Source organism: Stenella coeruleoalba, assembly GCF_951394435.1.
Source record: "Stenella coeruleoalba genome assembly, chromosome: 11".
In the NCBI taxonomy this organism is placed as follows: domain Eukaryota; kingdom Metazoa; phylum Chordata; class Mammalia; order Artiodactyla; family Delphinidae; genus Stenella; species Stenella coeruleoalba.
The window spans coordinates 9145224-9156803 of NC_137157.1; the positions used below are offsets into that span (position 1 = coordinate 9145224).

Sequence of the window (11580 nt, forward strand, 5' to 3'; positions counted from 1 at the left end):
TACTCCCCACCCCTGTCTTCCCCTCCCAGCACTTAGCATAAGGCCACAATCACCCAGAAGTTCAGGAGCTGAAAGGTTTGCACAGAACAGCCCATGCTCATTCTTTCTCTCGCTGTCATAATTGTTAATTTATCATTTATACTCTCAGCTATTTCTAAAGAGGGTTTCTTAGAAAGTGAAATAAAAGATTAGAAATCATTTAGGGAACAGGAATGAGCTAGATACATTAGAAAGTTGAAATGGACACACTACAGTTGAATAATACAGTAATGTAATACAATAATGTAATCAGTTACCTTTATTACTACAGCACAGTAATAATGCTATCCAACCGGAGCTTCCTAGCAACAGAGGCAAAAAGAGAAACAACTTCTCCCTCCATATAGGCATCCCTTCCTGCTTCTTTGGCCGGCGCTCTTTTCCTTTCCCAAAGCTCTTTCTGTTTATCCTCCCTTGTTTTCAGATCCACTGGGGATAGAGAGATCCCCCCAGCACTTTTTAGGCACCCATGTCCCCCTTGCAAGGAAAGAACAGCATAAAGTCAAATGGCTAAGGACATGGAAGCAACCTAAGTGTCTGTCGACAGATGAATGGATAAGGAAGATGTGGCACACATACACAATGGAATATTACTCAGCCATAAAAAGGAACGAAATTCAGTTATTTGTAGCGAGGTGGATGGACCTAGAGTCTGTCCTACAGAGTGAAGTAAGTCAGAAAGATAAAAACAAATACCGTATGCCAACACATATGTATGGAATCTTAAAAAAACTGGAAAAAAGGGTTCTGGGCAGGACAGGAATAAAGATGCAGACATAGAGGACACGGGGAGGGGGAAGGGTAAGCTGGGATGAAGTGAGAGAGTGGCAGGGACATATATACACTACCAAACATGAAACAGATAGCTAGTGGGAAGCAGCCGCATAGCACAGGGAGATCAGCTCGGTGCTTTGTGACCACCTAGAGGGATGGGATAGGGAGGGAGGGAGGAGGATGCAAGAGGGAGGAGATATGGGGATATATGTATATGTATAGCTGATTCACTTTGTTATAAAGCAGAAACTAACACACCATTGTAAAGCAATTATACTCCAAAAAAGATGTTAAAAAAAAAAAGAGTCAAATGGCTACAGTATTAGTGTAAGGGAAGCTCCAACCTGAAGAACTGAGCGTACACAGGACTTGAAGGTCACTCTGGCTCTTTTGGCTCTTGGTTAAGGGATGGAGCAGAGGCTAGAACTCCAGGGCAAGAGACACCTTATTCTTCACAGGGAGGGGTCCAGGCCATGGCTTCATCAAGTACCCTGGAACTGCATCTGGAGGGCAGACGCTCCCTTCCCTGATGTCCCACACGTTAAATCACTGAATCCCCGGGATGACCCTGCGAGAGAGGCCTATATCCCCAGTTCGCAAATGGAGCTACTAGGGCCAAGAAGGGAAATGACTTCAGCAATGTTACCCAGCTTCCCCTAAAGACCGAGCCTCAGGGCAGGAGACCCCCAAGCTGTGGATGAAATGCTCAGAGTTCTGAGAGGGGGAGGAGTGGGGTTCCCAGGCAGGCCCCAGCTTGGTCAGGAAGGTTCAGGAGATGGAGACCAGCTCCCCTCTCCCCAACCTCAGACTCCAGTTGCCATGACAACAGGGCCTCCATTCCGGGTGTTTGTTGGAAATTTGCATTTTAATGGAGATGTAATTAGAATTTAAAAGCTGAGGCTGGAAGGGACTGAATCCTTCCCAGTCCCTGGGGAGCCAGAACCCCCCCCCTCCGACTACTCACCCTCTGCTCCACCCAGAGCCCTATTCTGACATTTTCACAACCACTATACTCCCGGCGTCTGTCTCCACTGCCCAGATGGGGACCCTGAGGCCCCGAGCAGAGAAGGGACTTATTCAGGATCTCACAGCGAGGACAAGTCCCCAAGGTCTGCTCTGCCCAAGGACCCCCTCCGTGGTGGTGAGGTCTCAGAGCAAGAGCTGGCTGGAGGCGGGGGTGCTGGCTTGCTGAGGGCCCCTCAAGTCCTCCCCTAACTCTTCCAGGCTCACCCTTCCTCTCCCTGTAATCTCACAACCTCTCAGCGGCCCTGGGGGCCTGGCAGGGCTGGGGGACTCCTCCCATCGCACCCCAGGGGGAACTGAGGCCCAAGGGATGTGCCACGGTCACACAGCAGCTTAGTGGCAGAGCTGTGCCTTTGGCTGGTCAGCGTTGAGCCCTTCAAAATATTCCACCCTTGACCCCCCACCCAGAGCCACTATCTGACCCCAGACCTCTGTGGAGAAATTCTAGCAGCTTCTTCCTGTGTCTTTATTAAGTTCTTAAAATCAGTCATGCCAGCAATTTTGTCTTTTCAAATCGTTGAAAAGAAGCTACTCTGCCGCTGCCTGGACACCCCCAGACAGGCTGCTGTCCCTGGGGAGTGTCTACGCGCACCACCCTAAACTCCACAAACCCTGGGGTCACAAACACAGGCCCTCAAGAGGCAGAAAAGGCTCACACCTGCCGAGAGTGTAACACGAGTGTGTGAGCAGCACAGGACCCAGATCCCTTGTTCACCTAAAATCCACTTCCCTGCACATGGCCTGGCTCCTAGTATGGGCTCAGCAGATGTTTATTGAATGAATAGAAGAGTAAGTGCCGGGCCTGGTGATGAGAACATGCCATGCAAACTCCCACTGCACCCTCCCCCTCCACACACCCCTGAGGGAGACACCACCAGCGCCCACAAGAGCCCTTCCCCGGGTCACACAGCTGGTAGGTGGCAAAGGCTGCATTTGAACACAGACCCGCTCACTCCAGGCTCTGGAGCATTACTCTCCCCTTGTGCTGATCACAAAAGCATGGAGGTCCAGCAGCTACAGACATGTGCAGGTCACACTCACAAACGTGGACACGGGTCCCACGGGCACACTGCTGGCCCACATGGCAATCCTTTATTTTCAAACATGTCGTGCTTACTCTGTGCCCAACGTGCTGTTCCAAGTATATACTTTGTACTCAGTCCTCACAGCCACCCTGCAAGGTAGGGACCGTTATTATAATCAACATACAGATGAGGAATCCAAAGCACAGAGAGGTTATGTGACTTGCCCAAAGTCACACAGCGAGTGAATGAAAAAGCCAGAATCGGAACCTACACAGCCTGGCTCCAGAACACATGCTCCCTCCAGACCTCAGGACCCCGGAGCCAGGAGCTCTGGGTCCCCACCACCCTCAGCCGTGGGAGGAGGACTGGACAATATTTCTCAAAGCCCAATTCACAGAGGAGGAAACAGGTCTGGAGAAAGAAGGTGGCCTGCTTTGGGGTACACAGCTGTGTGAGCCCAGGCCAGGAAGCCCAGAGCATCTGCATCAGTCCCAGCCCCCTGGGGGTTCCCCCAGCCCTGCCCATCTCCCAACCCTTCCCTCTGCCCACGGTGCCCTCCCCCACCCGGGGGGACTGAGCAGGAGTGATTGCCTGGTGACAGCCTGGTCAGGAGGAAATGAGACCTGAGGCAGGAGCATCACCTCTCAGAAAAGAAAGCTCCAGAGACCCTGAGAGGGATGTGATGAAACCAGAGGCCGAAAGGAGCCCATTCCTCGCCCATTTAGAACCAGACAGCACAGAAATGGATTTTCTCTTGAGAGCTCTTGTGAACACACTTCAAAGCCACTGATGGCAGGAGTAGGAAGTGAGAGGGAGGGAGGGAGAGGGGCCTTGGAAGTAACGCAGGGCCAGGCAGCAGAGAGAAGGGAGAGGGCCAGACGATCACCGGTCAGAAGAGGCAATTGGAAATTCCATTTGGGTTTTCAATTTGAAGGTGGAGAAAGGCCAGGAACTTGGGGGGAAGGGGTGTGGTGACTGCAGAAGAGAAGGAAAGAGTCAGAGATAAGGAGACAGAGACACACAGAAAGATGGGGAGGCAAAAGCAAATTACAAGATCCCAGGTGTCCCCCCCAACACACAATTCAAAAAGGTCACACACACACGCTCACCCACGCTATTGCTCAGGACTCAGAGACCTGGGTTCTAGTTTTCCCTCTGCTCTTGAAATACCCTGTGACCCTGCAGAAGACTCTACCTCCCTCTGAGCCTTGGGGTTCCCCCCACCAAGGCCTAGTGAGGTTAAGTTGGTTCCAGAAAGGCCAGGAAGGAGACCGGGATGGGGCACGTGGGCGACAGAGGCTAGGGAGGTGGCCACCTCACTGTGATGCTCCTTCTGTGTGGCCCAGGGCCTGGGCTGAGCAGGCACCGAGGGGCATCCAGAGAAGGGCCAGGGCCCAGCGTTCCCACGTGTAGATGAGGCTGAGGGCAGGAAAGCACCCTGAAGCCAGGCAACCAGGACAGAAACCCACCTGTGAGACCTCACGACTCCCGCCCTCCACCCCCCACAGGGACAGGGACAGAGCAGGAGGGAGCTGCCCTTTCACAGCCTGTCCCATCAGGGGTCCAAGACAGGCCTGGCACTTTTTAGGTGCCCATATGCGGGCACCTCTTTCTTGCTCAGAGTGGGGCGGACCCGTCTGTAACATCACTGACCCACCCAGTTCCTATTCGGGTAATAAGAGCTTTACCCGTATTAACTTACTTGCTCCTCACACCCACTTTATTACGGAGCTAAGTCCCATTTAACAGATGAACAAACTGAGGCACTGTCTATTAAGGGATTGAGCGAGTGAGTGCCCAGCTGTCATGTGCACACCTTTCCGGAAGAAAGCCTCATGTCCCCGCTGGGCAGCCCAGCCTGGTGGCTCTGCCTCAGCTTCCCCATTCAGTCTTGGAAGGCCGCGGGGCAGGGACAGCCGGAAGCCAGGGCCACGCAGGGCTGGCCGCAAAGAGCCAGCTGACGTCGAGGGGCGTCCAGACCCCACTCTCGGACACCCCAGCCTGGACGGCGGCGGACCAGATCACGGTGCCGCGCCGCGTGAGAAAGCTGTCCTGCGGCGCCACCTAGTGGCCAGAGTGGCCGCTCGGCCCCTCCAGAGTTTGGCAGAGACGCTGCAAGAATCTACTGCTTCGCTGGGACATTGGAACACAAAATGTCCCTCCACCCTGGGGACCGTGTTCTGACCACCCCAGGTCGGGAGGAGAAAGAAGTACGGTGGAGTTTGGTCCTTTGCCCTCCTGAGGGGCGGACTCACTCATCCCACCTGGACATCTCTGCCTTCATCTATCTGATTCGTGCATTTATGGAGCCCTTACTGTATGCCAGGCTCTGTTCCAGGCGCTGGTGAACAAAGAAAGATCCCTGCCTTTGTAGAGTTTACAGTGGAGAATGGGTGAGGAAACAGTCAATAAACAATAAATGAGTGGGACTTCCTTTGTGGGCAGTGGTTAAGACTCCATGCTCCTCGTTCAGGGGGCCCAGGTTTGATCCCTGCTCAGGGAACTAGATCCCACATGCATACCACAACTAAGAGTTCGCATGCCACAACTAAGGAGCCCTCCTGCCACAGCTAGGACTCGGTGCAACAAAAAAAAAAAAAAAAAATTAAAAACAATAAATGAAGATAATAAAAGAAATTAAAAAACAATCTGGCTATTTCAGAAGCAGGAGAGAGCCTGTCTGACAGCATCACTGAGCTCCAGGGGACCCACAACCCTCAGGGCAAATCCGTGGAGCCTGATGCCAATGAAACCATGCAGCCCTCCTTGCTCCTCTGGGGCCACTCCTGTCCCAAGGGACATGCCCTCACTACAGGATCCTCCTGCCTGAGATACTCCCCTCCCACATGGCCAGCTCCTCTTCTCCTCCAGAGTCCTCCTGACTCCCACCCAGCGCCCCTGCAATGCTCTCCTGGGTGGGTGGCACTGGGGAGCAGTGCATAACTGCTCAGGCCAGGCTGTCTGTCTTGATTCCCAGCTCTGACACCACCTTGTGACCTGGACAAGTTCCTTGGCCTCTCTGTGCCCCTTTCCTCATTTGTAAAATGGGGGAAGCAGTTGTTCCTGCTCCAGAGGAGGGGAGGGCAGTGGTGGTATAAGTGAGTTAACAAATGTGAAACACTTAAGACAGCACCTTGACACAATGTCTGTTATTATTAACATCTGTTTAGGTTTTTCCCTCCTGGACTAGCTGATGGAGTTAGTGAGGTTCATTCACAAAGGACCAACTGAGTCACCTCCATGTCCTACACTCTACAGTGTCATGTATACAAAAGGATCTCAGAACATGTTTGTACGGTGAATTCAGTGGTTCCCCCTCATTCACCACTGATTTATTGAGTGCCTTCTGCATGCCAAGTACTGGGCTAGGAGCTGCAGATGGAGCAGTGAACAAGACAGGTTTCCTCCCCACAGCAAGAAGAGTACTAATTTCTAAGCCAGAAGTTCTCAAACTATTTTGTCTAAGAACTCTTTACTCTTAAAAAAATTCAGGATCCCAAAGAGCTTTTGTATGTGTAACTAACAAGAGTTACCATGTTAGAAACTAAAACAGAATTTTAAAAAATACTTATTAATTCATTTAAAACAACAATAACAAGCCCGCATATTAACATAAGTGACATATTTTAATGAAAACAAAACAAAATAGTGGGAAAACACTGATATTGTTTTGCATTTTTGCAAATGTCTCTAATGGAAGATAGCTGGATTCTCATGCCGAACTAGATCTGTGCGATATGTTGCTCTGGTTGAAGTATAATACTTCCAAAAATACATTCCCCTTTTTCGTAAAAATTGAGAATACTAACACTCCGTCCCGAGCCCGGCCTCGCCCACTACGGAGACGCCTGACGCGATAGGACTGACCCACCAGGCTGGGCTAGCGGTGGACGGCTTCCGGGAGAAGGCGGGGCCTGGCTCCCAAAGGGTCGGTGGGGTTGCGATTGGACGACAAATGCGTCCTTCGGCGCGTTGGCCCCGCCTCCAGATCCCGCCCAGTGATAAACCTAACGCCTGCGTCCTAAGGAAGGTGGGCACTTCCGCCCGCCCATTGCGGAACCTTTTGTTCTAGCTCGCGTTTCCACCGAAACGACAAGGGCGGCCAAGACGGAAGTAGTTGAGGCGTGTGGGCGGAGCTAAGCGCCGCTATGTCGGTTTCCTTGCTGCGGCGAGGTTTGGAGCTTTTGGGGGTGCCTGAGGGTGAGGAGCTTCTTCCCAGAGACGTCCAGCCTGGGCGGGAAGGCGGCAGGGGCTGGGGGCAGGAGCCCCGAGGGTGCGAACGATCCAGACCGGGCTTAGCCTCGGTGAATGGGAACCCTGAGCGCCCTCCGAACCGAGTCGGTTCCTCTCTTCCCCTACAGCCCCCAGGGACGCGCCAGGCCAAACCAAGACGAGCGAGGCTCCGATGAAGCGGACGCGGAAGGCAAAGGCGGCCCAGGCCCAGAAACTGCGGAACTCGGCCAAGGGAAAGGTGCCCAAATCGGCGCTGGGTGAGCTCGGGAAGGGGCTGGACGCGCTGCTCCCGGGGTCGGGGGGCGGTGCCGGGGAGGAAGGGGCGCTAGAGTGAGGGCTTGAAATGTTACCCAGGAGTTTCTAGAATACTTGCTGTGCGACGGGCGTGGGGCGGGACCCTGGGAACACGGAGGTGAACGAATCACATTGTCCCGCCCTGCAAGGTCTACAGCCCTAGTAGGGAGAGAAGCATCGAAGAGTTTCAAAATCAGCGTATGGTTGCTGTGATAGGGTCTATGCATTAAGACTGTGGTGCTCTGAGAGGGACTTAGAATGAAAGGCCAAATCGGGCTTCTCTGCGGAAGCAACAGTTAAGCCCAGACCCGATGGAAGTATACGAGTGAACCGGGGGAAGAGTATTCTAGAGAGAATGGCATATGCGGAGTCAGAAAGAAGTTTATTGCCTTTGAAATCTTGAAAAAAAAGAAGCCTGGTCAAAGTGACATACAGGGAACGAGGGTCAGAGACGGAGCATTAAATAAAATTAATACTCCGTGTGCCAGGTGCTGTTCTAAGCCTCGTACAAATGTTTGCTCATGTAATTGCTCCCAGCAACCCTGTGAGGTCGGCACTATCATTACCTCCATTTTACAGAAGCAGAAACAGGCCCCTGCCCAGATAGTACAGGTAGAAACCAGGCAGATTGTCTCCAGAGCCCTGATCCCACCTACTGCTTCAAGATGCTATGGCCTGGGCGGTGGTGATGGTGCGGAGATGAGAGAATTGTGCAGGTGGAAGATGCGGTGAGGAGGGGGCATTGATGGCTTCAGTGGTGAATTGGCTGTGAGGATGGAGGCAGAGGGAGTCAGCGAGTACGGAATGTCTTGGGGGATGTGGCGCCACTTAACGAGACCTACAGACTTGAGGAGCTGGAGTGGGCAGGAATGCAGGGTGTTTTTGACCTGTGGCAGGACTTGGTGGACTAGTGTGTCTTTGAATCCCCAGGGCCTCGTGCATAAAAGGTGTTCAAGTTGTTTGTTAAAAGAACTATGAATTCCGAGGAAATACAGCATGAGCAGAAGTGTGGAGGCAGGAAAGTGAGCCTGGGTTGAGCCACAGTGGTGCTGGTGTGGAACAGGCACACAAGGGGCCCGAGGGAGGTCACTCCTCCATCCCAGCCCCCGCCCCACCACCCTGTCATGGCACATGACTGAGGACTGAGGGGACTCTCTCAACCCTCAGTGGCCAACCTAAAGAACACCTCTGTGGCTGCCACCTTGGTCTGAGCTACACACCATCTCTTGCCTGGATTGTTGCAGAAGCCTCCTAACTGGTCTCCCTTCCACTGCCCCCTCCCCCAGTAATCTTGTTCTCACCATAGCAGCCGAAGTGATCCCGTAAAATCCTGAGTCAGACCTGTCTCTCCTCTGCCCTGCACCCACCAGGGTGAGAGCCTGAGTCTGTCGGTGCCTGCTCAGGCCCCACATGATCTGCTCCTTCCAGCTTCGTCTCCTCGGCTTCTCCCCTCTCTGTCCAACCACTTTCTGTTCTTCAAGCACATTAATCACACTTCTGCTTCAGAGCCTTTGCACTGGCTGTTCCCTCTACCCAGAATGCTCTTCTCCCACAGTGTCACACTCTCTCCCTCCAGTCTTTGCTCAGAATTCATTTCAGTGAGGCCTTCTCAGAGCCGCCTGTTTGGAATTGCAACCCTCCCCCCAGCATCTCTCATTTCTGTTTACTATTCTCTTTTTCTCCATAAAATGATCACCCTCTGAAGTACCGTTTACCTTGTGTACCATCCCTCTTCCCACGGAATGGAAGTTCCATGAGGGCAGGACTTTTTGTCTGTTCTGTTTCCTGCTCTGTGCTCTTGCACCTAGAACAGTGGCTGACACACACACAGTAAGTGCCCAGGCCACCTTTGTTGAGTAAATCACTTGAGCAGGTGGAACCAAGGGGGACTTTGAGCAGGGTCTGTGTGGGGTGTGGTTTTGACAGAAGAGCCCAGGCTGTTGCAGCAGCCTGGGGAAGGGACGACAGGGCCTTTGGTAGGGCCATGGGAGGGGGGAGTGGAGTGGGGAGATGTCAGGAGGGGACCCAGAAGGCTTCCAGGGAGTGAATCTGAAATGATGCCATCCACAGCTGAGTTCCAGAAGCGAGAGCGTCGAGGTTACCTTGGAGTAAACCTGAGGTTTATGACTAGTGCAAGAAGCACAGTGGCCGAATCCGTCACCCAGCAGGTTCGTCAGGGGGATGGGCTGTGGGAAGGAACCTGGGGGGTGAGAACTGAGGCTGTTCCTGGGATCTGTGGGAGTCTCAGCCCTGAGCATCGGCTGGAGGGTGGAGGCCCCTCCAGGCTCCTAAGAGCTGGACACCCCGCTGTGCTGCGAGGGGCCTCCCCCTGGAGGGCCGAGAGCAGTGTGGGGAAGGTGGGAGGCTGGGCCTGGCCTTGCTCCCCTGGGACCCCTGTGGGCCTCCGCTGGCTCCTCTGTAAATGGAAACCACATGCCCTGCCTCCCGGGACGGTGTGAGGGCCAGGTGAGAGGGTGGCACTTGGTCGGCTGCACCAGGTTGTGTGGCTGCAAGTGGCTGGGAGTCCCCACCCAGGGCTCCTGACTCTCACACCCCCCAAGATTGTGCGCCAGGACCGGGGCCGCAAGGCCTGTGACCGGCCTGTGGGCAAGACTAAGAAGAAGAAGAAGGCCGAGGGCACTGTGTTCACCGAGGAAGACTTCCAGAAGTTCCAGCAGGAGTACTTCGGCAGTTAGGCTCCCGGCAGGGCACAGCCGCCTCGGACCTCTCAGCCTGGCTCAGGAAAGCCGTGGAGTGGAGGCTGGCACGGAGCTGGCGAGCTGGAAGCCCAGGGGAGGACCTTCGCTCAGACCCGAACTGACATCTGCAGGCTCGAGAGGTACCACCTGCCTGCTGGAAGGGAACACATTGGACTGTTTTGTCTGCTTTAGCCCAGGGAGGGCCTCGGGGCTGTTTGCTGTGGAGAGGCCTGTCACTGGGCCCTTGGGGACCACACCTCTGATAGGACGAGGGCCGCTGGGTGGGCTTCCAGGTTCTAATAAACGTGGCCCAGGGGCCGTGTGTGCTGCTCTAACAGGGTGTCTCCCGCCGCCTCTGGCACCAAGGAGCCTTCCCTCCCTCCCCCACCTCCCGGCTGGTTCTTAGGGCTCCAGGTGAGAAGTCCTGCAGCCCAGCCCCGGCGCAGGTACCACCAGAGAGCAGTTCACCCATCCGCAGACCCCGCAGGCCTCCTCTCCCTGGGGTGGCAGCCCCAGCTGAGAAGGCAGCTCTTGAGGAAGCTGAGGGAGGGAGCATGGCTGCCTCAGCCCAGTGCCCAGGGCTTGTGCCCTTGTGTGTTTTTTTGGGGGGGGGGGGCAGGATGAAAGGCCACTTTTTGTTTCTCTGACCTCTGTCACAGGAGGTGGGGACTAGTGGGGCGACTCAGGAGGTGAGCTCAAGAAACAGGGTTTTACACGCAGGTCTGCCGAGCAGAAGGGTGGTGCTGGGCCCAGAGCTGCACCACCAGGGGAAGGTGGAGGCCGGGCCACGTCCGGCGGGGGCAGCGCAGGGCAGGTGCTGTTGAGCAGATGCCCGAGTGAGCGGGTGGTGCTGCCCAGCTGGGTCTTCAGTGTGGCACTGATGACAAGTCCTAGAAGCCCAGGGGTCCCTTCTGGGGAGGGGGCCCTGGAGGCCTCCAGGCTGCTCGTCTGGCTCGCCGAGTGCCACCCCCCGCACGCCTAAAGGCTCCCTGGGACACGTGTTGTCTGGTAGGGGACTTCTGAAGGGACCCTGCCGTGGGTTCTTCTGTGCAAGAGAAGGGGAAGTTTTACCCCTGACACAGCCAGACCCCGGCAGGGCTGTTCCTGGTTGCTATCCAGCTTTCCATCCCAAGTGGGGACAGGAGGGGACCACAGAATTGCCTGAGGCAGAGTTGGCGCCTGTCCTGTCTGCAGTGCAGGTGGCCTCCGAGACTGGGAAGCATACCAGCCATCCAGGAAGTCAAGGTGGGCAGAAGAGGTGTCGTGACTCCAAACCGGTATTGCGCCACCGTCCTCAGATGGCTTGTTCCAAGAAGGGAGAGGGGGTGTTTTCCCAAGCTCTCCTCCTGCCTGCTGAGCTTCACTGACCCCTGTGAGGAGACACTCCGGTGTCCTTGGAGGCTCATTCCCTTCCTCTGTTAAGCAGCTTAGCAAGCAGCAGCCTCAGCTTCTTGCTTTCTCTCACCAGTTCTCTGAAGAACCGGCTGACCCAG

The 11580-nt window shown here is 54.7% G+C and overlaps 1 protein-coding gene across 1 annotated transcript; it reads left to right on the top strand.

Moving 5' to 3' along the window:
- Positions 1-6926: 6926 nt before the first annotated feature.
- On the top strand, positions 6927-10440 carry RPS19BP1 (ribosomal protein S19 binding protein 1). Its single transcript, XM_079937054.1, has 4 exons — positions 6927-7061; positions 7223-7351; positions 9459-9556; positions 9950-10440. Exons 1-4 carry the CDS (start codon positions 7010-7012, stop codon positions 10082-10084), a joined length of 414 nt encoding a protein of 137 aa, XP_079793180.1. The 5' UTR covers positions 6927-7009; the 3' UTR covers positions 10085-10440.
- The last annotated feature ends 1140 nt before the right edge of the window (positions 10441-11580 follow it).

Coding starts and splice junctions, on each gene's coding strand:
- RPS19BP1 (XM_079937054.1), top strand. CDS start 7,010: ATGTCGGTTTCCTTGCTGCGGCGAGGTTTGGAGCTTTTGGGGGTGCCT. Junction 7,062..7,222: donor GCTTTTGGGGGTGCCTGAGG/GTGAGGAGCTTC, acceptor CTTCCCCTACAG/CCCCCAGGGACGCGCCAGGC. Junction 7,352..9,458: donor GGTGCCCAAATCGGCGCTGG/GTGAGCTCGGGA, acceptor TGCCATCCACAG/CTGAGTTCCAGAAGCGAGAG.